The following is a 26287-nucleotide window of genomic DNA, read 5'->3' on the forward strand; positions in this document are numbered from 1 at the left end:
TGCACCTTCACGACCCCCTTGAACCACACACACACACACATATTTCTCCATAAAACACATGGAGAGGAAGATTAGTATTTTTTTTTCTGTTAATTAAGGCGGTAAAAGCATCTTTTGGTATATTAGATTTTTACCATTTTTGTGCTTGACCGCCATCAGACTCCATATTTGCTAAATGAGCATGTGGAGAACAAAACTCAGTTTGGTTTCTGCCCTGCATGCGGCAGGCTGCAGAGGGTAAAGAGCAGGTGACAAATGTCTGACCTGTAGCGGCGTTGAGCTTTGACCTCTGGACAAAGGGTCTCTATTGTTGAGAAACAACTATAGAATCAACAGACCACCAGTAAGCTTAAACATTGGTTGAACCTTTTAAATTTTTTCACATTGAATTACAAACTTTAATGTATTTCACTGGAATATTATTTGATGGACCAACACACAGAAAATTATACTTTTACAAACATTTTTCAACAAAATAGTACTTGGAAAGCATTTGTAATAACTTGACATTAATAAAGCTGTTTTATGAAGGTGCTGAGATTTGAAAGAGAAAATTAAAGCATCATTGAGTCGAAGAACTAAAGTTAAAGAAGACAACAGTTTCCCAAATGTTGAGCACCTCATAATGCCGTGTTCAATCAATAATCCAGAAATCCGAAAGAGTATAGCATAACTGGAAACTTACCAAGACAGATCGTTAATGAGAGAAGCAGCCAGCATGACCATAGTTACTCTGGAAGAGCAGTAGAGATCCATAAGGTATTGAAAGAAAGCCATGATGTGTCTCATTTCAAGTCGAATAGTAAACATGTCGAAGATGACAGATCAAATCAAGATCAGACTTTTTGGCCCAACATGCAAAATACCTTTCCCTCAATACGCTACGCCTCAGTATGGACAGAGAAACTGTTCACAATTAATGTGAAGATGGCAATCCTTGAAGAAAACCTTTTTATATATATATTCTTAAAGCACCTTAAACTTCTGTAATGGTGGCAAGAACATAGCAAAGTTGTGAAAGTGTATTTAACATCTCAATGAGCACAACTCATCCTTTGTCCCATTCTATGTAGGGACGACAACCATTAAAGTTATAGGATGAGATACAGTGGAATGGGTTAAAACTGAGCTACACATGTGGCTCAGTTTTTCTGAGACCAGACAGATAGATAAATGGATGGACGGACGGACGGACGGACGGACGGACGGACAGATAGATAGATGATGTGTTTTCAGTTTAAAAAATAAGCAGCACCGTGTGTCTTTGCCTCTTCTATGATGACAGCCGAGCCACTGGTGTAATCCTCAGGCTTTTCAGATTACTCCAGTTGGGGTCACATTCTACACCAACCTACAGCGGGTCAGCTTTCCACTCCCTGCTATCACTCAGCCAGTTGGCACACAAGCCTCACAGCACAGATGAAGCTTTTTTTTCTGGTGAAACGCTGTTAGGTTCCCTCCCCCACTGATCTCTCGGTGCAAATTTGTCCTTTTGAGCACACTGGCCAGAGAGCTATAGGAGCAAAGGGTGATGTCTGAGTTACACACATCAGAGCTGCTGCAGCAGTGAAAACTCTGTAAAATGGAGTTTTTAAACGTGCAAATCGGACAGAAATGCAAATGAGCATCTTTGCCTTTATTGACCAGATTATGAGGTATCAGGGCTCCAGGCCTCACCAGGCGGCTGCTATAAGCTCCATGGGAGGGTGAACTCTCTTTCACTTGGGCGTCCGTTACAGGCCTGGCCACATCTGCAGCAGGCGAGCCATCTGCACCTATTGTCTCAGAGCCACAACACAGCCGTGCACGCATGGCTGGCCTCGTAAAGGCAGCGAGTCCCTTTCCCCTCTGTTCTCTGCCATCTCTCGTAGCGAGGGGGAACATGACTTCTTAATCTCACAAAAGCAACAAACAGCAAGCAGACATCAAACTGAAAAGAGCTTTCATTTCAAGGTTAGCTTTATTAAACAGGAGATAACATTAAACATCAGTGAGGTCATTGTCACTGTCAGACACATGGAGATGACAGAAAGGACGGGTTGTGCTCATTGATATATCAAATATACTTTCACAACTTATACGTCACAATGTTCTTTCCATCGTAATTGCAATTTAAAGTGTTTTGAGAACAATAAGTAAAGTGAAATATATTAGAACAGGTACATCTTTAGAAATGAGAAAATAGTAAAAAAGCTTAGTGTATTTTGTCACTTCAGAAAGTGGAACTCATGTAGTATTTATATTAATCACATAGGGTTCGTTTTTTCAAGCTTACAGATAATAAAACCCCTAAATTTATTGTCTCAGAAATTTTAACATCACACAAAGCCAATTAAAAAAAAACAAAACATTTTCAATGTATAAATGTTACGTAATTGTCATAATACCCTCTGACTACAAAGATGTCCAGAAGGCAGTCACATACACCGTCCACAATGAGAGTAAGATACAAAACTTCATTGCTAATGAAGCAGGATGTTCACAGAGTGCGGTATCCAAGCATATTAACAGGAAGTTGAGTGTAAGGAAAAAGTACAATAGGGAAAGGTGGAACCGGGAGAACCGCAGCCATGTGACAATTGTCCAGCAAAATCCATACCAGAACTCTGAGAAGCCTAATAAGGACTGAGGTTGGGACCTCTCTGTATAGACAAATCCACATATGGGATACAAATGTCACAGAGTTCACATCAAGCCAGGCCTGAACCTCAAACCACCACCGACTGCGATGTTTTGGGATGCCATGTCATCTGGTGACGTTGATCCACTGTGTTTATGAAAGCCACAGTCATAGCCATCAGTTAGGAAATTCTACAGCACTTCATGCTTCATTCTGCTGATAACTTTAATGGAGATGCTGATTTCATTTTCCAGCTGGACGTGGTGTCTCTCCCACAGTGCCAGTGCCAAAGGTACCAAAAGCTAGCTCAGTGTTCCAGTTCTTGATTGGCCAGCAGTAGCAAACTCCTCTAACCTAACCCGCATAGAAGTTCTACGGTATACTGTCAAGATTCAAGTTTTTTTCAGCCTTATAAAGAATAATATTCTGCTCTGAATGGATCAAAGGTTTCTGGTTCAAATCTGAGAAAGTAATCATTTGATATTTACACACGGAGAACACCTAGGAGTAAAAAAATAATAATAAATCTAGCTACTAGGCCTTATGGGCAACATACTTGCGTGGATGTTTTGAAAGGACTGTATTTCATATGGTTACAAAGAATACATATAAAACCATATCACTTTAAAGTGTTTAAATTTGTTGGGAGTTTTAGCAAACAGCTAATAAGCCACTATTTAAAAATGGTGATGTCACAAACTTAGCCCTGAGCATGATGAGCATAACACCAGCAAGTTTCAAGTGCTGTCCCAAGACTATGTAGGGTGTAAGGCTGAATTTCATTTGGATGGTACACTTCTATCTGTGCCCTTTACAAAGAGACTGTGTTTGTGGTGTCTCTGAAGTCGAAAATCACACAAGTGGATTGTGTTCCAGTTGCAAGTTGGAAAAATCCCTGAGACTTGCAATTAGTTGCGGCGATGATCATTAGCAATCATCAATAGGCATGTATTTGTCTCCATTTTATGAACTTAAATACTTAAGGGATTGAACTGCACTATTTCCTACTGCTTTAATCAGTATGGAATACAATCATCAGAAGAGCTAATAAATAGTTTATACCTGCAGCTTTTACTGCACCTTCCACAGTAGCCATACTGGATTCAATGTCAGGGCTGTTCCTTGACCTCCAGCTCCACCAGTCAGAACTCCAACTTTAAGGGACCCTTCTTGTTTTATTCTGACTAGAAACTTGGAAAATCCAACTCCAAGACACAAAGAGAGCACACCAGTATATGAGATTGGTTATGTGTGTTGCAAGTCCTAAAGAAAAAGGCTAATACCTTTTTTATCTACTTATAAACAGTTCTAGAAAGCTTGTGGCATGAGCAGGATTTTTTGAATTAGTGATTATAAATGACTTTGTTAAAAATATTTCTAAAAATATTAAATTTTTTGTAACTATGTATAAGTTGTGAGTAACTGGTGCACTTGCAAACCTGTCCTAGCTGAAATCAAGTGATCCTGCAGTTCTCAGCTGGACTAATCCATCACAATGTTCACTAACACCAGCCGTGGTTACAGGCACTTTGCTTTTGATGAATGTCGGTGACTGCTTTACAAACCCCACAAACGTGCTCAGCAAAATCAATAAAATGTTTGCTTTCTTTTTGCTTTTGTATAGAGCTTAGGGTATTTCTACAAACAACGGTATGCTCATAAGTACGTTGTTCAAGTGGAAAAATATAAGCAACCTACAACAAAATGTACAGTTGGATATGTATGCAACTTTTCTATGTAAACATCAAAATCAGGTTATAAAAGAAACTTTTGGAAATATATCTGAACTTTCTTCAGGAAGTTATTGCTTAGGCACAAATCGGTCTTCCAAACAGACAGTGACTAAATATATCACAAAAGTACTCAATATTTTTGAAATGGCTATCACAAAACCCTGACCACTTATGGATAATTTGTGGACAGAAGTGATAAATTTGTGTGAACCTATAAACTTCACTCAGTTCTGTCTGGTTCTGTCAAAATTCAAGCAAACTATAGAGAGAAGCTTACGGAAGGGCAGCCGTAATAATTAAGCCAAGTTATGCCGTTTAAGGAAATTCGAACAACAGCAACAACAAAATAAAAAGAACATGTTTCAGGAATTTGAAGAAAGAAAATGTTTTGCTTATTGTTCTGGTGTTCATCTACTAGAAACAAACTGACCAAAAATAGCAAAGGTTTTGTCAGACAAATAGCTACGGATCTTTTTCCCCACAAGGTATTTGAATACTGACTGTCATGGCTGCAGACGACATCCAAGTTGAACTCATACTGTGGCACCGAATTACTTAGAAATCAGTGTGCACAAAAAAATAAATAAATAAAAAATATTGCTTTTGGGTTTTTTTCTGAGGTAATAAAGTGGCTTTTCTGCTAGCTGAAGCAGCCTTTATAGTTGCATTAGCCGTTCTCCTGCAGTATTGATAATGAGGATTTATTATGGAACAGTTGACAATGAATGCAATGTGCATGCGTTAGTGGGAGGGATTATCCACCAAGTAGGGCAAGTGGAAAAGGCTAAGGACTGCAATTCCATCCAGCCTAGTTCATTTCAGTCATCCGCTCTGAGCACACACACATACGTACACAGGACAAGGGGAGCACATTTCTGCGCAAGCTCTTCCCCACAATAGTAATAATAATAATAATAATAAAAAGCCTTCAGTGAAAGGAAAAGGGGGTAAAATGGTAAAGTACATTCGACAGGATAGCAGCAAGCTGAGAAGCGAAGAGGTCCTGTCGGAGTCTGACGCGTCCAAGGAGCAGCAGGAGAGATTCGGAGAGATGTCCGGCTGTTCTTTCAGCGACGCTTTCTACTCCAAATGTTCCGCAATGGACCAGATCGGGACTTTCATGCGGAACGTGCAAGTGCTGCTGGAGGCGGCCAGTTACATTGAAAGCGCTGAGAAGAGCAACGGAAGTAAGTAAACAAACGGGACATTTAATGCGCCGAGCAGACAACAATAGAGAGCGAGGGCGACAAAAGACGCGCAGCGGACAAATGCACTGCTGGCCCGAGCGGCGGCTGCGACGTTTCACCTGCTGCTTCCTATTAGACCGAGCTCTTTTGAGACCGACACATTTAAAACGGGGCTCATTTGCACATGAGTTGGGAAATGCATTGAAGTAGGAAATTGGGAGAACAATCGGTTCATCGGAAGCAATGTCTTGCAGCCGCCTCTCGCTGCTGTTTAAGATGATTATTTTGCCACTATTAGATTAGATCTATTTTTTTTTTTAAATTACGTGCACGATTTTAATGAGCCTTCCTTGTGTGCACTTGAGTCCACATTATTATAGCCTATTTGCGGCTTCCCATTTCTACGCCTAGCACTTATTTTTCATTTAACAGAACCTGTCCCCGGATTATGTCCTTTAAGTTTACACATTCACTCGGAATACGTCATGTTTACTGCCCTTCTATCGTAACCGAGACTCCGATTTGGATTTTATTTCCTCTTGGCTTTCCAAATGATCAGCCCTGCTGCCCTGTTCTCTGAAAGCTGCTGCTTCCTTGTATGTGTTGTTCACATGGTCTACACATGGAACAAATCGCAAAGTTTCTATTGGTCGGAAGCCACGTCCCCAGCCCCTTGTCCACAGCAGCTAACCAATCGTAGGCAGGTTTTTATTTCTGACGTCTTATGTTACCGAGAATAGTGGTTCATGGGAACTGTAGGAAACAGGATCCTAAACCAACACTAATTCTACTGTTAAAGGGGAGTAGGACAATGACAAAACATTATGGCGAGGGAACAATTTAACAAGCTTTTCCCATTTATTCTGACCTTTTGTAAACTGATAGACATATCCTCAACGGCCACTTTATTAGGTACACCCTTGCTGGTGTTGTTTTAATTATTTGCAGCATGTTTTGGTCCATGCTGACATGATAGCATTCCAGTCACCACATCCAAAATGTGCCCAGTTGGTTTGAGATTTGGTGATGAGATAATTATAAAAAAAAATTTAAAAATCATAGGAAGATTGTATGACATTTGTTACATGATGTATTCTCCTGTTGGAAGTTAGCTGTTAGAGATAGACAAAGTCAGCAGCAATTCTAAGGACTTCTGTGATGTCTAAATGATGTTCACTTGATACCAAAGGCTCAAAGAGCACCAAGAAAACATCCCTGCTGTCACCGCCAGCCTGAAATCTAGATATAAGTCAGGATGGAGCCATTCTTTTTCGTTGTTTATGCCAAATCTTGATCTTGTGTGAGCCTGTGCAAACTGTCGCTTCAGTTTCCTGTTCGTAGCTGACAGCAGGTCTTCTAACAGATTCATGCAAAGAACAAATATGATCATCATTATCAAAATGCAACCAATACAGCAGCTCTATGTAGCTGCTTGAAGGACTCCCACACCAACAGGAAGAACACTGAATTGTTAAGAAGAGACGTTTGCACATATAGCTGATCGTCAGCCATAGAAAGGGAGCTTTCTGTTTGATAACTGTCACTCTCCGCTCTATTGCGAGACACTACAGAAATTTTCTTAAAACAACATAAGATATGTCATTTGTCAAGACTTTAAACATAAACTATGCATTATGTCACTTGATAATTTTCTTATAGCTGTAACTATATTTGCAACATTAGATTTATCATCAATAAACATACATATTTTGGTTGGTCTATGAAAGAAATGTCTAGGGCAGTGGTTAGCAGTTGTAGTTGGAAGTCACTGAAATTTAGCGTAGGGACCCATACAACCCTTGGTCAGTTCTGGCAAGAGAGCATCAACATTTTCATTTGCTTGTTTGTTTGTTTCCATAATTCTGTTTTTTTACTACATGGACCTTTTTACAATTCAGTATGTAAACTTCAGGTCACATTTAGTCACTTTTATCAAGTAAATTCAGCCTTCCTTATAGTTGTTACAGATTCAATAAAGTAAAAATATTAATTCTCTATCTCCATTTACTTTTTTGCCGCTTATCAGAATGTGAGCATGGTTATGCTTCAGCATACCCCGAAACACAGATTGCACATCAACAAAAACATCGCAAATTCAAGAACAGGAAAATGGACAATATGCACAACAGGTAAGTTAATATTATTGACTTGTTGCAAGATCCCCAATACTTATGTCATATTATCTTTGTTAATGACTGAATTATAGCAATCAACTTCAGTATGTTGGGTTTGGTGTTTGCACACAGTATGCTATGCTGCTGTGGATCTGGTTTCTCTATCAATTAAATAATTGACAGTAAATGTTTTAATGCTTTCCACAGATCAGCACACAATGAGCTGGAAAAGAACAGGTGAGTGAACAAGGTCCTTTCAATGCATGTTTCAACTTTTGAGACAATCCCACGACAAACAGTTCTAAATCTGGTGCATGCTTAACACTTGTGCATGATAATGAGTATAAAACTTGAGAAAAAGGAGGAATAAATCAAAAATAAGAATAGACTTTCTTTCTTATCTGCAAGTTTCATAATGGAGCTCCAGGTGCACAAGCCCACAACTTTCCTTCCCTCAGCCACATTTGCATATCTTGGGTAAATGTTAAATACATCAGCCATATAATTTTAAAATAAGATGTGCTGCAGGACTGTAAATTAACTTATCGTCACAGCACCCTAAGGGAACTTTTATAACAAACAGCTTTGTCATTTCCGTACCGGATATCGGCGTAGGTTTTTGCAAGGCAAAATAGAGCACGGCCACAGTGTAGCAACACTGATCCTCGAGGACATGCAGACATTTCCCCAGTCAGCAAATGGGAAGCGTCCGTTTCCAGACAACAGGGTTCCTTCCTGAAAGATTTCCAGCTGCAAAAGCTGACTGCCGTTTGCTTTTGCTTCCCCGTGACGTGGTTTCTGCTTTGAACAGGGAGCCAAGGAACGCCTATCAACCTTTTATTCTAAATTTAAATCATTAGCCATATGCATGCGTAAGAAGTATAACCTTTAAAATATAAGGGGCAACATCCTAAAGGAAGATTCAGAAGAGATTACTCTAATTTACAAAATGGTGGCCAATGCAGATATGACATCATGATTTGACCTACATTTTACTCCATTATATGCAGGCATACTGAGAGTCCTTTAGCCAGTTATTGTGCTCACTCAGACTGCAGAGGAGTCTCTGGATGGCAGAGTAATAGATGACTTCAGCAACTTTGAGATCTCGACCCACATTTATGCCTACATTTGAAACACGATTAATGACATTATAAAATAGCAATTTTTCAAAGCCTTTTTTTTTTTAGCGGTTCATGTTCAGTGTGGGGAATGTAATGTACTCGTTGTGTCCAGTCCCTGCAGAGAAATTACCTGAATGATGTCTCCTCCCACAGGCGAGCACATCTCCGCCTGTGTTTGGAGAGGTTGAAGTCACTCATCCCTCTGGGACCAGACTGCAGCCGGCACACCACACTGGGACTGCTCAACAAGGCCAAAGCACACATCAAGGTGTGGTAGTGTGAGAGCTGTGGGAGAGGGGACCACAGCTGCTGAAGGCTTCCCCTTTTTTGGCTTTTAGAAATACTTCTCATGAGGGCAGCTTTATTTTTGTTCAGGTTTCACCACAAAGTAGTAGCTGGGTTATATAGGTTTTAGGAAAACTTCCGAAACAGTGAAAACATGTCGTTTCAGGTTATGAAACGCATTTTAATGTTAGACAAATATAGCTAGAGTAAAACATTTTATAAATCATTTCAAACTAACTAAAGCCTTTGTGAAAATAGAAATGCCCCTCAAAGTTTAATGATGTGTTATAATGCATTGGCTGTGTCTAACCACGTTTCTAGGCAGCTGAGTTGTATTTCACTTGCCACACCCAGGCCTGATTAGTGCCAGACTTCATGCTTAAAAAGCCAAAACAAATTAACAAGAAAAAACAAAAAACAGATGAGTAGCTGGCACAAAACAAAGAGAGAAAATACAAACAAAATCTAAAGCATTACAAGTCTCCTTTATCTCAGCTAATGTCAGTGTTCAGGATTAAACAAAAAGGAAGAGAGGAGGAAACTGGGGGAAAATTGCATCATTGGGAAAGGTGCAGTTTGAAAACAGCTACTGAGCAAAAAGAACCTGTTTAATATTTGCCAGAAAACATCTTGTTTGTCCTCAAAATCTATGGTACGTTTGCAGCTATAGCACATTCAAACAATGTTCAAATGATGGATGATCCTTGAGATGTTTAAAGCTTGGGATATTGTTTTGTAACTTATATTGCTTTAAACTTTTCTACAGCTTTCTTACTGCCCCTAACTTGATTTTCATGATGCAGTATGTCCACTAATATTTTCTGGCACACAGATCGAGTTTGTTTACTAACTGGGTGACTTTTAAGGCAACTTATTTTGTCGCCATCACGTGAAACATTTCTAATCTAACTAATTAGATTTTTGTAGCTCCAGCATTGACCTATGGTATTAACACAGGTTAGCTTAGCAAACCACAGTGTCTAAGCAACACAAGACAGAGGAGTTAAATAAAAACAAAAAATTAAGCTTAAAAGCATCCGCCATTTAACACAGCATGTATAAGTCAAATCATTTTTGGAGTGGAGTAGAAGTTGGAGGGAAGCCATATAAAAACTATCCTGGCGACAGCCTACAAGAGTTTATCAGCTATACGGGCAATAAGTGAGAAAGCTGCAAGGTTTGCTGTTGATGTTGGATTTGTACAATTAAAGTTCAGAAACTGAGGCTTTCCAAAAATTACTGTAGTTTTATTTTTAGAACGTGAGGTTGAGTATTTAAAGGTTGGAACAGGTGCAGCTGGCATAGGGCCATAAAGCCTCTGGGCATAAAAACAAAGCAAACCAAAATCAACAGCTGTTTTGCAGAGAGCAGTGATAAAAGCTCTTCTCCCTTGTATGGAGGCAATAACGTGGAACGCTCTCTATTAGTTTTAGATGTTTGATACGTCTTTAACTTTAAATTAAACAGTAATATTGGTCTCTGCTGGGGTTTTTTTTTTTCCTGTGAATAGGAAATACCTTGATCACTTCCACATTTTGTCATGTTGAATTTATAAACTTCAATGTAGCTTACTGGGACTATTGTGTTATAGACAAACACAAAGTAGAGCATATAGTAGACCAATAGTAGAGCATTGGTTGTAAGGGAAATGAAATGTGCCTCTCAAAGGTTTTTACAAAAAAAGAAATATCTAAAATGTAAAAAAATTATATATAAATGTATTCATTTGTCGATTAATAAAAAACAAGGATGTCATAAAATTTTGTTTAGGTCACCATAAGCCATTACAAGACAGTTCAGATGAATAACTGATCCAGAAGTGATGTACACAAATTACAAGCACTTTCTTTACATTTCCTCAACTACAAGAGCTCTTTAATTAGAAATGAACATTCCTTTTTTTTTTCTCTAAAGAAACTTGAAGAGGTAGACCGAAGGAGTCAGCACCAACTGGAGACCTTAGAAAGGGAGCAGAGGCACCTACAGAGGCAGCTGTCTCTGCTGCAGTCTCATGGAGAAAGAGAGAGGGTCCGCACAGACAGCCTTGGCTCCCGCATGGACTCGGACCGCTCAGAGTCTGACAGAGGTCAGTGTCACAATGAAACCCTTTACTTACTTTTTTCAATCTTTGATTACTTATTGATTGTGATTTTTTTTCCTTTTTCCCGGATGCAGAGGAAATTGAAGTGGACGTGGAAAGCACTGAGTTCTCCCATGAAGAAATGGACAGTGTTAGCACCAGTGGTGCAAGCGACCTGGACGACCACAGCAGCCGGCAGAGCTCAGCCAGTGACGAGGGCTACTCCACCTGCAGTCTGAAACTTGCCTTCTCTGCTTAAACAACCAGCCTATACCTTCACTGAAGCTGCAATCTTTTTATGGCTTTCTCCCTTCAAAGTACCAGCCTAGAGCTCCGTTCTCCCTCGACCTTCTTCAAACAAACCAGCCTCCCCACATGAAAAATCAAATATAACTCTCCCCAGAACCAGCCTTAAGTTCAGTACACTCCCCTTCAAAAGAGCAGCAGCCTTCTCTCTATCACATTATTACAATAATACAACTTTGGTAATGTACAACCATTATCAAAACATCGTTCCCTTTACCTTTTGTAAGTTCAAGTGAACTATACTCGTTTTAAAAGTCGATCCCGTGGAGGACCGGTTATTTAACCAGTGTCAAACACTGACGGAGGAACTGTGCTTTAAACAAGCTGATCTTTAAAAAAAAAAACAACAACCAGCAAATCCCACTTTCGCACACACACACACACGCACACACACAACCAGCAAGGAGCTCAGCATTGGAAACATCTGCGCCATATGCCTTGTAAAAAAAAAAAGCCCTTTTTTTCCCCCACTGGATAACATGTCCAGACAGCACTTCTTGTTAACGTACAAGCCGGCAAGGGCTAAAATATAGCTTGCATTCCAAAATACGCTCCACAAGTCTGTTACTCACGCTTTAGGATCCACAAATCAATCCTTGATTTCATGTGGAATCCCTCTTCTTCAACAAAACAGTCCAATCAAGACAGGCGGCGTGTAGTCCACCTGTTACTCCTAATATATTTTGCATGATTCTATTTATTTTTGATATATTTAATTGTACTTTAGTTGTGCTTGAATGGCAAACCTTTCATCACTGTTTTTAAACGTCTGCCAAATTGACTTAGAAGGAACCCCCACAAGAAGCATTTGCTGTGCTATGAGGTTCACCCATTGCTCAGTGTTTAGTTAAATGCTTTCACACTGTGTGCAAATTCAATGAGTTTAGTCGATAATAAGCTAATCTAGCACTTGTCCAAGCACAAAGCTCAAGCAATAATGTCTAGTTTGATCATGTGTGTAATGTTGGCTGGGTTAATAATTTTTTTCCCCCCATCCGTCCAATTCCAAATACGAGGATATACACTTGCTTTTGGTAGTAGAATCAGCGACTAATAATCAGCAGTAAAATGATTGTAATTGACTCGAAACGCTATGGTGCATGTGTCTTGAATGTAGCCTTTCTAATATTGTAATGTATTTTGAATTGACAAGTCTCATATTAATAATGTTGGTAGCATGAACAGCAAGTGACAGAATATTGGTTTTGGTTTATACTTCAGTGTTTAATACTGTATCTTTTTTTGTACTATAGCCAAGAAAGGAAACGTTGAATTTCTTGATATTTGAAGACTTTCCACTGAAATTCAGAATATATTTAATACAAAACTGCACAGCTGATTTGTTTCAACAATTGAAACCAAAAATAGATATTTCAATATGAACATTTATCTGCGTTCTTCTGAACAAAGTCCTAAGTAAATCACCACCAATTTGTGTCTTAATGTGGGGATTGCCAACGCTTTGTCGTTGGAGATCGGTCCCCTACCCAGCGTGTTTGGGGAAACTGCAAAAAAGATAAATAAATAAAATGCACTATTTAAAAAAAATTTCAATTATGTCGAGGCACAATGTTTTTCTTATACTTACTACGCCGTCCAAGGTGACTTTTGTGCAAAATATGTGCTGCTGGTCCCCTGCTAACAATTTGTTACAACTCCTGAAAACTATTCCTAGAATCTTAATAAAAATACAAAGAAACATGGTTATGTTGTGTTTTTTAAGCTTACTAAGGGCTTACGTTCTGTACATCACAAAAGATGCAATTAAAAAGTTAAGTCAGTAAAAATTAAAACTCACTTTTTCATTATAGTCACATATTTTAAGCATGTATTTCCATTGTGATAAAGACAGTTAATGAAAATTCTAACATTCTGTTTCTCAGAAAATTAGATTAAGACTATTTTAAACAAAGGTTTCTTTTAAGTACAGAATTGCTATGGCCTACATAAAACAGGCAAGCCTGCTGATTTGACAGTTGTCCAATAGATAGGACTATTTTAATGATGTTCTAAGTTACTATGATGTACCTTTGCCAGCAATTTTAAATCGTGTCGTTTGTTTACTGCTCAACTGAAGTCAGGCTTTTGTTTTTGTTGGGCATCTCCAAAAGGCTTCAAGTTTTAGCGTAATTGTACTGTACTGTTTATGAGTGTAAAAGTCTCTGCTGCCATCTGCAGGGTCTACAGTCACTATACTACAATGAGGGAAAAAAAAAAAAACTCGAGAACATAACGTTTATTTTACGCTTTTATATATATGTACAGAAATTAAAATGTCAAGTTAGTCATTCCAAATTCTCAACATAATTAATAATCAGATATTGTTATTGATGAGAATTGAACAATCCAGCATCAAATGTACACTCCAAATCAACACATCTTAGAGGAGATTTTGCCTCAAAAATAAGTACAAACAGCAAACTCCACAGTTTTTTCCATAACATACGTTCTTACGCAACAGGAGACTTTTGTTCCAGTGGTGGAAAAATCCCTCATGTGAATCTTTTAGTTGAGTCTATGTAATATACAAGAAAACTACAGCAATACTTTAAACACCGGTGTCCAACCAGTTCCTTTAAAAGCTTTCATTATACGAGGGACTTTAATCATGTAGAAAGACAACAAAAAGCACCGATACAACTAGTATACAGTGGATTATTATGTACAGAGTGTGCAAGGTCATTGTGGCATCAGATGTCTGACATTGTATTTGGATGTGTCATTATACTGGGTCATAGGTTTGTCTGCAATGCCACATGTTCCCACTCCCACCTTTCCATTTACACTTTCTGGCGATGCAAATATGCTTCTCTTTACCTATAAGGACACACAAAAAAAAAACATGTTAGCTAGAAAAGAAATAAAAAAACAATAAGAAGAGGTAAAAAATATCTTACTTGTCCTTTCTTGTTCTTTGAGTAAGCTTTGTTGTTGAACTGTTGCCACTTAGACTTCTGCTCCTCCCTCTCTTGCTCCAGCTCCTTCATCCTCTGTACCTTTTTTTGAGCTTTCTTCTTCTTATACTCTCGCTGCTCCGCTATTTGCTCTTTTCTAGAAAGTCACACAAGATGACAGAGAGAGTTAAAAAAACAAACTTCACACCAGAAATCGGAAAGACCTGTAACAAAAATACTAATGTTAAAGGGTTGCAAGAAACATCAATTTTATTTTTATTATTTTATTTTTAATAGAATAATATTTCTATTCAATATTAGAAATACATTAAAAGATGCTAATAAAATTGCTCGGTTAAATAATAAACATTGTATTGCCCAAGATGCAATAAGTTTCAACTAATGCAACTAATGTGCACAAATTAGCTGATGGTGGACATCCATGAATCTAGACTCAAATGCAAACTCAAAAACCTCCTGAGTGATGGCGCCTGATCTGTGGAACAGATTGCCTTGCAAATCAAGGAAAGGCAAGTGTTTATCAGTACTTATTTGGGGAAGCAGGATGTGAAGTGTCAGTAATGCAAGGCTTTCACAGATTTCAGTGTAGAAATACGAACAAAACAAGAAACAAGATGAGGTTGATCATTACCTTGACTTTGACTTTAAACCTCCGTCATCCTCATTTCGTTTCCCTTCCTCCACGACTTTGAGGTTCTGCAGAGGAATCACTTCAGCATTCCCGTACTCTGTGAACGTAACGGCCGCAGTGCCGTTCTCTCGGTCTAACTCCTCAATCTCAGCTTCATACACCCTGTCAAAAGATCACGTCTGTAAGCAGGTGAGTATGAGCCAAAGACTCAAGGTCTACTTAATAGGCAACGTTCAATAATTACTCAGTAAGTATGAAATAATTCCATTTCAATGTTACAAACTCTAATTTCAATTTTATAAGAAAAACTGCATTTTTTAAATATCTCCCAACTATACACTTAAATACAGTTACATAGACACAGACTCTACAAAGCAACAATGTGTTTCCTCAAGTTACATAAGAAGAATGTTAGAATAAAATGCAACTGAATGTCAAAATACAGTTTTGAGGGTATTCACACTTGCTTAAGGTTTCTGAAATGTTACAATTATGATTCGTCTTAACCAGTTTCCATTTACAGAACAGAACTACGAATAAAAATATTTTTGTGAACCCATTGAAGAAGGTGCTGGTTTATGGTGACACACATTACACTGGTGAGTCATTTATTTATTTAAAAAGAATGTTGAAACTCACTGGCCATCCTGGCTCCACGTTGCCAAACATCGTTCACCCACTTTCCAGCTTTTCTTCACTGGCACTGACTCTGAGCCGCTGGTGCTGGAAGCCCCATCAATGGGCTGCGAAGTCAGGAGATCTTTAGTCAGATCGATGACTTCCTGCAAAAGAGCAAGAAAAAAAAAAGACAATAATTACAGGAACTAAGGTGCTCTTATTAGGTTAGGCAACATAATGACTTCCTACTTCCTCCCTTTCAAATGCTTCCATGCCATCAGTTATTTTTAGGGTACAGAATATTTCAAGTTAATACAATTCACCACATCTATAGACTTGATCAAACTTATTAGACAAAGGTAAGAGTGTGTATAAAGGTAAACCAGATATTTCAAAAGTTATGGTTTAGAATCTGCTTAATTGTGTAAACCTACAGGTTTTAGTCATTTTAATGAGAAGTCACAGACACTCCTGGATTTAGTGGAGTTTTCTGTTGATGAAAAGAGCAAAGATCTCCCAACCTGTTGCTCTGCCAGGCAGCTAGTTGGGAGAGAGCAACTTTATACCATGAGATTGTCCATATGCAATTTTAGATTCTATAAATATTAAAACTTGGCATAGTTTCTCTTCAATTGGATTTCCTGCACTGTCCAAATTCCTGTCCTAGAAACTATGCATGTGTGGGGCTCACATGATTATAGGGGCAAATTTTATTAATTTACAAACTTCAACAAAAATACTTATTACATATCAAGATCACAAAGAACTGCAGAAAATAAGTACCATCTAAAGCAGAAGGACATCAACGCTATTTGCTTAAACATAGTTCATTTAACAACCATTGTAACTTTATTGATTACACGTTTCAAAGATTTTGTGTAGCCCTAATTTTTATTATACATTTGGTTATTTTATTGAAGGTAGTTTGTCTTTTAAACCTATACAAAAAGAAGTTAGGTTACACAAAAAATAATAGCTTACACACCAAGAGAAAAACGCCTAAAAGCGACAAATGCTTTGTAACTTTATTCGAAATTTTCTAATAAAAATAATGAAAAGGCATAATTTTCAAGATTAATTTACTTAGTTTTCCGATGTTTTCAGTCTCATGTTATAAACGTACGGCAAAATATACCTATGGTACAAGGGTCCAGCTATGTATAAGTAATCTGCAAAAAACATAGTAGTAAAGAAGAAACAAAATGCAAAGGAAGGATGAAAAATATTGCAATTGAGGGAAGCACGGTTGTAGAAAACAAAAAATATAAAACGAAAGGGAATAAAAATGGAACATTATCATTGGGATGGAGAGCCAGACAAGACCGCATATCAACAAACATGATGACCCGCTCTATTCCTACTAAAAACTTTTTATAAATGCTACAGTGAAAACAATTTTCGGATGAAGGGAGAAAACAAACCTGCAAGTCCTTCTGAAGTTTTAGGAGGTCTTCATTATCTGGATCGGTTGATAAGGCAACTTCTACTTGCTGTAGCTGAGCTTTGTAGCTGCTCAACTGTTTCACCAAATCTTCCGACATTTGTGCGCTAAAAAACAAACAGCAAAATGTGACGTTACCCAGTTTTCTACGGGTAGCTGATAGGAGGGTGTAGTATAAAACACGTTTATGACTATACTAGTAATCCCGCTTTATAAAAATCTGAATAAATTGATGTACAATGCGTCAACTAAAAAAAAAAATAAACGTTAGCACAGCGCTAACACACTTAGCAAGGCCTTTTCTTCGACGTACGTTTAACGTAACGAGGCTACCGCTAGCTAACAGCCACAGAGAAGAAACAACAATAGAGGGGCTATGTGTGGTCTTACCTTTGTTTTAGAACCCTTGTCTAATCAGCTGAGCAATAAGTACGATTCAAAGTCGATTATTTTTCGTAAATAGCCGTTCTAATTTTTAAAATGTGCTCTTCTTCTCTCTGTCTGTGAATAGCACACCGGAAACCAGTGTAAATCCCATGCGATGATACGCTGTTCTCGAGGCTCATCAGCGCCCCTATCGGCTGGACATAGTATCTTCAGTCTCTCTTTGACTTCAGACTGAAAAACCAAGCTTGTACAGTCGCCAAAACAAATTCCAATAAGCTTAAAGTTGTTTATTTATAGAGTTTTGGTCTCTTTAAACATATAAAAGCATACTTCTTAATCTCACCCCATCATAAAGTTATATGTATTTAACTTCCCGCAGCTCTTACGCAAAAACGATGGCTGCACAGATGGTTTTCTAAGTGGTCAAAAGTAAAACCACATTTTCTTCCACATAATTTCTCCAAAACACTAAAGTATATAAAAACCCATTTTGTCACAACATTAAACGTATTGCCAGAGTTATAATGAAATAGTTCAGCTGAAAGCAAATGTATTAGTTAGAATCGCTTAATCACAGTTTTCCAGTTCCCATGCACGACTTAAAAATTACTTTGTTCACAACCGCTTTACATTCAGTCTGACTGAGCTTGCAAAAAATTTAAACAATATCAATCTTTAAATTAGAGAAGCTGCTTTAAATATATACTTGCAGCTGTAACTGCAGCAAAAGATGAGTTGACAGAGTACTAAATCAGAGTCGATATAAATGCACATGACTTCTTAGATTTTCTCTCAAAAAGAAAATTGGAAAATCGTTTTCTTTCCACTTCACAAATATGAAATACTTTGTGTTAGTCTATCACATAAAATCCCATAGACACTGAAGTTTGTACTTATAAAGTGAAGAATATGAAAAAGTCCAACTGATATGAGTACTCTAATGCAGCAAGGCTGAGCTCAGCAGCAGCTTCACTCACCCAGAATGTCACACATTGGACTGGAATGTGATGTAGAGGTGTTGCAAAACACAAAATGAATAAAAATGAATAGCTTATTATGTAAAACTATGTGCAGCGAAAAATAAGCAAAATGTAATAAAATCAGAGAAACTGTAGAAAAATTACATTATCAGATAAGAAGCACAATAAGAACAAGGATCCTAAAAACCTAAATTAAAATGACCCCATATGTGTATTCTTTCATTGGACACAAGTAACAACTTTAAAATATAAGCTGTATCTGACTTACTTTATAAAAGTTTAGTATATTAATCAAACCCATTCATTTTGATTAATGCAGTTCTGCTCTGAAAACAAGATTAGATTAATCTGTGTCAGGTTGTATGTCAACAGTCTTCTCTATCTGGGCCCTAAATGCTATTAGTGAAAAGCTGAATAACCCCCGTCCTCTCTCCAGAGACAACCATTATTTCCAGCTTTTTTTCTTTTTCTTTTTTTTTTACTTTCAAGATATATGATTGGCTTATGACACAGAAGCTCAAAACGATAGAGTGTACTCGTACAACACCGTAATCTAATAGTGCACATAAATTGCTTCTATAAATCACCAACATAATTATCCTCAAAAATCAACCAATGACTTAGGCGTCTGGAAACAGCACCGAATCACTTTTTATGTCTTCAGCAGTTGAACTCCTCCCATTCCTGTTCTCACTGTAGTGGAGGCAGCAGCATCACAGATCTCCAGCGTCAGATCAAGCCCATTGAAAATACGAGCTTCACTACAACTGCAACAGATGAAGAGACCTGCTTCAGTCAGAAATTAAAGGAACATGGGTGCTTTATGATATGGCTTCCAGGGAATTAAAATGTGTAGTTTTATTCCTAAAGGTAGGTGGATTCATATTTCTTACTGCTATTACCAGCACTAAGTAAATAAGAAAATTATGTAAAATCTGGAATGCATTAAATCACTTTTAATAGACCTTGTCTCTTTAACACAAAGAGGTATTCATGGTTATTATGTTTATGCTTTTTTTACTCTCAAGGGAGACACAAACTATTGACTTCTTCAGCAATCTCAGCAAAATGAAGAGACCATTCTCTGCTGCTGTTTTCCTTTAGAGAATCCCCTGAACAGGCAGTGGAAGAGCACAGTTTCTCCTCGGCTCACAGTGAACACAACTCAGACTATTATTCTGGACTCCACGGCTCGTCCTGATGGGCTGCCTCAACCTCACCAGCAGAAACGAGACTTTGCCTGGCAAGCAGCCCTTCTCGGTGCAGACCTCAGTGTTGCTCACCACCCTGGTGGGGATGCTCATTTTACTAACCGTGTTTGGCAACGTCATGGTAGTGATTGCTGTAATCACAAGCCGAGTCCTGAAGGCACCCCAGAACTTGTTTTTAGTCTCTCTGGCTTTCGCAGACATTCTGGTTTCCACCTTAGTGATGCCCTTTTCCTTAGCAAACGAACTCATGGGTTACTGGTACTTTGGCACAGTGTGGTGTGAAATCCACCTGGCTTTGGATGTTCTCTTTTGCACTTCATCCATCGTTCACCTGTGCGCCATAAGCCTGGACAGGTACTGGTCTGTGACTAAAGCCATCGAGTATAACCTGAAGCGGACGCCCCGCAGGATTAAATGCACAATCTGCTTGGTTTGGGCGCTTGCAGCCTTGATTTCATTTCCCCCGCTCATCACAATGACAAAGAAGGAGGGAGGAAAGGACAACCCTGCGTGCAAGATCAACGAGGTGAAATGGTATATCATATCCTCAAGCATTGCATCCTTCTTTGCACCCTGTGTCATCATGATTATGGTGTATGTCCGGATCTATCAGGTTGCCAAGAAAAGAACCAGAGCCTCACCGGGAGAACGGCAAAGAGAGAACGGCAATTTAGAGAACACCCAATTTGACATGGACCCCGGAGAAAAGCAAGAAAAAGAAATGGATGAGCCGAAAGATGGGGAAGAGGTCTACGGGCTGGATGTGGAGGAAGAGCCGTCCTCCTCTGATGGGAATGAAAACATCTTGTGTTCCCTGATGAAAAAGAGGAGCGGAAGAACACCCAAAGTGACTCAGGTGAAATCTAAAGAAACTTATACAAAGGCAGAGGACCTGTCCTCTGCGAGGGCGAGCAAGTGGAAGGGAAGGCAGTACAGAGAGAGGCGCTTCACCTTCGTCCTGGCTGTGGTCGTGGGAGTGTTTGTTCTTTGCTGGTTCCCCTTTTTTTTCACCTACACGCTTGCAGCAGTTTGTGACACGTGCTGCATCCCAGAGACGCTGTTCAAAACCTTCTTCTGGTTCGGTTACTGCAACAGCTCACTAAATCCGGTGATATACACTATATTCAATAAAGACTTCAGAAAATCATTCAAAAAAATCCTTTGCAAAAGAAACACAGGAGGTTTGTAATTAAAACAAAACAAACAAAAAAAAAATTGTATTATGCTTGTTTTGCAATCTGTATTACAATGTTGCAGCATGCCAGTTTAGAGTTTTGATATTGTATAACTGTGACATTGTGGGTGGCTATTTATGAAAAATGTTACATTGTTCATGTTTATCATAATTATAATATTGTCATGAAGTACAAATTTAAAATGACACAGATGCATCAAAACATGACTTATATCTGCATGCTTTTAGGAGATGGTATAAATCTCCTAAAATTTCAAAGTTTGTAAATAAACATAACTTGGCACATTATTTATTTCTGACAACTGTATAATATCCCCACAGCGGTAGCGATTCAGTAAGGGAAATTAAATGCCAAAAAGATGCATAACAGACCTGTGACACATACATAATCACCTCGTCAGAGCTGGCAAAAGACTATATGGGACCCTAATCATTTTAATTTGGGGCCTCATTTTCAGTTAAGCCCGAAGCCTCAACAACACCATAAATCTGCTTTAAATTAGATTTAACAGCGCTAAGCTTTCACAGTTCACTAGCAAACCGACAATTAAATTGACTATTTGTATTTATCTTGACCCTGACATCATTTGCTTCACATTGGTTGTTAAAGTAAAACTTGAAAATGCAGTAAGTTGCGAAACTTCAACATATTTTGTTAGGATTTCTTTTCTTTTTTTTTGCATCGTTGAAAAGTGAAAGGAATAAAAAGTACAAATAAAAATCTAAGAAAGTGTGGTGTGCCTTTTAACTCTCCTACGATGTAAATTTCTGAGGCACAGCTATAATGTTCCTGGCTCAAGTTGACCCAGGGATTTTTTTTTTTAATATGCACTAATGTCAAAATCCAAAATGTTTCCCCCAAAACATTCTTATATCTGATCAGTGCTAACAATTTCAATCAATATTTACTGCAATGATGTTATTTGCCGCTTAGAGATGAAGGCTGAATGAGGATAATTCACTTGTTTTTCACAAAAATAGAACTATTTTAATTTTTAATCTCCACTAGGAAAGCCTACATAGACAAGTCAACCTCACAATTATATTGTCAATTATTTTGTCAGTGTTCAGTCATTCACCTGGTGCTATGTGATCCAGTAACCGTGTCCAAGTTACCTACTCCCCCTTTGACAGTATTAAAGGATTTGTTTTCTGGTCCTTTCAGGTGATGATTTCAGCACGTTTGTGCAAAGTACTCAAGAGGACAACATTTTCTCTCTTTTTATTAGGGCACTGTAAATTATCTCAGATTATGTTTTGCCCCCTGAGACCATTTGCCATAGTAAGCACCGCCCTTGTATCCTAATTCTTCTCTGGAGACGCTAAAGCTGGTTTTCCAACGAAAATCAGCATAGTCTATGTGTTTGCATCACATGCTGCCCATATTATTTATGCCATATTTAGCCCAAATATGCCCATATACTGTATATCCCAAATAAAAGTATTTCCTCAAGCTTTTTATTATTATTATTATTATTATTATTATTATTATTATTATTATTATTATTATTAATAATAATAATAATAATAATAATAATAATAATAATAATAATAAATATAAATCCATTTGACCTTCAACATAACAGGAGGGTTAAGTTAATCTCCCTTTAAAATTGGAACTTTTTAAAAACATTCTTTAAAATTTGCTATTTGTGAACATTTGTAAAGGGTAAAAATTAAGACAAATCTTTATAAAACAACCAAATAAATAAATAAAAATGCTAAGAGCTCTTGCACCTCCTGCCCTACTTTTTTGGAGAATCAAATTTAGCTTTTTGTGGGGCCAGCCCTGCACCAGGTTGCATTTCTTCAAGCAAGTCAGTGATTTTGCATAACAGCAAATATATTTTCTTATGAAAAAACCTGGAAGGATTTACCCAGAATTGCTAATTTACTTTACTTTTGGCTGACAATTTCCATGATGGTTTCCATGTTTTCCACCTTCAACTTCAGGAAATATATTTCTTCTCGTTTTAATGCAAATGGATTTGGATAGTAAAGCCACTGTTGTTTATTTCAATGTGCTGAAGTGAAAATATGCTTCACATATTTAACAAGCTGCAGTTTTTTAAAGTCTCTGTTGATATGATTAGCTGTGATGGTGTATGACAAGAACAAGGTCGATTGTTCCTATGTTCAACCCCAATAAATGACTTTTTGGCTTCTTTATTAGTTGTGACTCTGCTTTTATAATTAGGCTTTGTCAAAGAAGCAGAAAAAGAAAAATCATTAGCTCCAATTATCTGCTGCATGATATGCAATGATTGTGGCAGCCAGGCAACTGAGCGTGTTTCACTGTGAGACCGAGAAAACAAGCAATATTGTACATTTTCTGAAAACTGTCGTACATGTCTTCTAATGGCTGTACAAACAATTGTGCCCCCTCCTCACCCCCAAAGCAATCTGTACAGAGGAGGATGTTATTTCCACCCCACCAACGAGCTCACTCCCTCATAACAAGCCCTAGAACAAGACAATTATACGAACAGAAAATTATCCCTGGGAGGGACGAGTAACACGACAGTATTGAACACAGTTTATCATGAATTATAGCCCCTCATATCAGGATATCATTAAATCCTCCCCTGGAGTCAAACAGAACTCATGCATGGATAGAAATATGAGTGTCTTCTGCAAATTACGCTATGGGGTTAATATCCAGCAGCTTATCAGTATTTTTTTTTTGTTCTTTGAGTGTTATCAGTGTTCCTTGCCTCTTGTCCATTTTTGCGCACTTTTCATGCTGAAAGTTCTCATTGTTTGTGCTTTATTCACTTAGGTAGCTTTTAGCTTCAGATTGATTTTTTTTTTATAGTCAATCATTTGTTTATAACTTACAACACATTTTCTACGGTCATGTATTTTATTTATTTTTTTTTACTACAAATAAGTGAGAGGTTCCCAGGACTTGCTTTCTGGGATTCTGGTATTGTAAGATTCCCGTGGTTCAGCCATTTCTCAAAGGCTTAAAATACAACATAATAGAATTTCCATAAAATTCCATTGTGAGAAAATAGTATTTTTGGGTTTTGTGGTGAAGCCTAATCATGCAATACGAATGTCTTTCTACAGCAGCATGAATAGATCTGAAGGTACTCATGCAGAGAAAAAGTCGACATTTGGTTTGTTTTGGAACAAATTAAAAGAAGTATCTGCTTATGAGAGTCTTGAGTATTAACAATATTAAATATTTAGTATTACGAAGAATTCAAGAGAAATATATATCGTTTGGTTCTGGCTCATTGCATGTCAGTGTGTTTGGAAAAAATAAAAAATAAATAAACTGCTATGATTAGTTTCTGAATGCCTCCTTTAATTAAAATGACTATTCTCTTGGAGTCTGCTGCACTGCTTGAGCAGCTGCATTGCATAAATTACAATTTGAAGTGCCTCAACATCAAGCAATTGGGAGATTAAAATGCCAAAATGAACATTACTGTCTTCCCCAAAAAGATTAATGAAACATTCGTAATCTTACCGACACGCTCAGTTGGTTTGGTTCAAACCGCAATAATGCTGGCATTATTTCAAGCCCTGCATGTTTTTAGGCTGCATTTTTGTCTCATGTCAAATTACAGTAATTTATGTGACTTATATTTACAAACACTATTGTTGGAATAGCTAAAGTACACGAGTCCACTTTCACTGTTTGCTGAGACAATGATTAATTTCCTTCTGCCAAAACCACAGACCATCACGATTTATGCCCATGATGGCTCAACTTGTAAAACTATCTTTAACACTTAATCACATTTGGAGTTCCCACAGCTTTCACACTGTTTCCCTGTCAGTCCTCTCCCCTTCATAATACTTTTCTACTCAATCTGTATTTTTTTTAAACTTTTGCACTCTAAGAAACAACCTACTTTGTATTATTTTGCTAATAATGGGTCAAATACAATCCAATACAGATTAGGTTAATTTAGCTCAAAAAGGTTGAATTAGTATAAAAAAATGTATCAAATTTGGCCTTTCGCCCAATACACTTTTCTTCAAATTCCTTCAAAATATCCTTGCAATCCCATTTGGATGAAACTCTTATTAAATGTGTTTTTATTATGTTGACCATAGGAAGAGAAGGCATAGTCAAAACGATAGCTAATGGGGATCCTGAGCAAATCAACAAAGAAAATAACATACAGAACATTTCTTTTTCTACTAGTCATTGTTTAGATGCTAATTTGTGTGTTAAATCCTGAATGAGATATTGTGTTTGTATTAAAATAGGCTGATCAAATGTTTACGACCTCAAATGTGAAAACCATTTTAGTTATGACAGTAAATTTCTCTACAGTAATCAGTTGTCCACATTTTCGGTCTTCATAGTCTTCTGTGATTTACAAACAACACCATAATCTACTTCCTCTGTGCAATCGGACATGCCCTCACACTTGTTAGACCCCACCTCTGATTGGATGATTAGCCCATTCTGAGGACTCCTCTGGTGCATGAATGCAAGAGCTGACTTGGACTGCCAATTTGGATAGTGAAGTTTGCCTGTAGTAATTTCATTACCACAGCCCACTGCATTAATGAGCAGATTTTTTTGTTGTTGTTCTATCTTCATGTTGTAGAAGAAGTCAGTGAGGGTTCAAAATGGTAATCAGTGTGGAATGAAGACGCTCCTTCTAGCCTCTACAAACTGGATCATGATTTTTTTAGCCAATGTTTGATTTAAAATGCCAAATCTCTGTCCTGACAGAATAAACTAAACATTTGTGTTGAAGAAATCACCCATACGCCTTTTCTGTTTGCCACACTCTCAAAGAAGCAGTTAGAGAGACATCAGATAAACAAGAGTTGTCTAGAAGCCCTAACAAGTTTAAATAAAAGCATGAGATGAATAGGCTGTTTTTAATTTAATGGTAAGTCATCTATTATTTATTAATCAGAATGCACCAGGCACACTGGGGTATATTAGATCTCCTCCATGATAAAGACACAAGATAATATAATTTGACTCGGAGGACTGCAAGCGGCAGGAAGACCCTGTAATGTTTCATATTTCCTTTCCATTCCCGAGGGTTTACTTCTGCATATAAAATTAACAATTAACCCAGTTTTTAATTGTGTTTGAAGTAAGACACCTGTGAAACTGGAGTTGTTGTTTTTGTTTAGTTTTTTTTTTTTTTTTTTTTTAGAAACAACAGACATCATAGTATGACTTCTAAAATATAGATTTGGCTATCTCCCCATCCACGCCCCCGGCCCCCCAAAAAATACATGATTTGCATATTTACTTATTTTTTTTAACATTTTTCATTTACCATGCACTTGGCCTCTGTTAATTCACAAAGAAATCTTAATTCGCCTTAGGTCATCTTCTGATTGACAATAACTCCTAACAGGCCCAGTGGAGACAGAGTACCCCAGTGCTTTCATGTATTTTTTTGCACCTCTGCATAATTTGAATATTTCCACAATCTTGAGCAGTTCTTACAAAACAGTTTCCCTGCAGGG

General features: G+C 37.7%; 3 protein-coding genes across 4 annotated transcripts; 2 read left to right on the plus strand and 1 right to left on the minus strand.

Moving 5' to 3' along the window:
- Nucleotides 1–5305: 5305 nt before the first annotated feature.
- Nucleotides 5306–13152, plus strand: LOC116713486 (max-interacting protein 1-like). Its single transcript, XM_032553664.1, has 6 exons — nt 5306–5540; nt 7567–7669; nt 7862–7891; nt 8932–9046; nt 10978–11149; nt 11239–13152. The coding sequence occupies exons 1-6, from the start codon at nt 5306–5308 to the stop codon at nt 11400–11402; spliced, it is 819 nt and encodes a 272-aa protein (XP_032409555.1). The 3' UTR covers nt 11403–13152.
- A 518-nt stretch (nt 13153–13670) lies between these two features.
- smndc1 (survival motor neuron domain containing 1) lies at nt 13671–17605 on the minus strand. The gene is made up of 6 exons (XM_032553665.1): nt 17445–17605; nt 17035–17161; nt 15635–15777; nt 14996–15157; nt 14347–14500; nt 13671–14266 (listed from the first exon to the last, which is right to left on the minus strand). Exons 2-6 carry the CDS (start codon nt 17152–17154, stop codon nt 14129–14131), a joined length of 717 nt encoding a protein of 238 aa, XP_032409556.1. The 5' UTR covers nt 17155–17161; nt 17445–17605; the 3' UTR covers nt 13671–14128.
- A 1940-nt stretch (nt 17606–19545) lies between these two features.
- Nucleotides 19546–21115, plus strand: LOC116713485 (alpha-2A adrenergic receptor-like). Of its 2 annotated transcripts, XM_032553663.1 has the most exons (2): nt 19546–20158; nt 20246–21115. In XM_032553663.1, exons 1-2 carry the CDS (start codon nt 19622–19624, stop codon nt 20819–20821), a joined length of 1113 nt encoding a protein of 370 aa, XP_032409554.1. In that variant the 5' UTR covers nt 19546–19621; the 3' UTR covers nt 20822–21115. The 2 variants fall into 2 exon arrangements, with proteins under 2 accessions (XP_032409554.1, XP_032409553.1); XM_032553662.1 differs by having other exon boundaries at nt 19546–21115.
- Nucleotides 21116–26287: the final 5172 nt, after the last annotated feature.

The sequence above is a fragment of the Xiphophorus hellerii genome, chromosome 22 (genome assembly GCF_003331165.1).
Source record: "Xiphophorus hellerii strain 12219 chromosome 22, Xiphophorus_hellerii-4.1, whole genome shotgun sequence".
Taxonomy (NCBI): domain Eukaryota; kingdom Metazoa; phylum Chordata; class Actinopteri; order Cyprinodontiformes; family Poeciliidae; genus Xiphophorus; species Xiphophorus hellerii.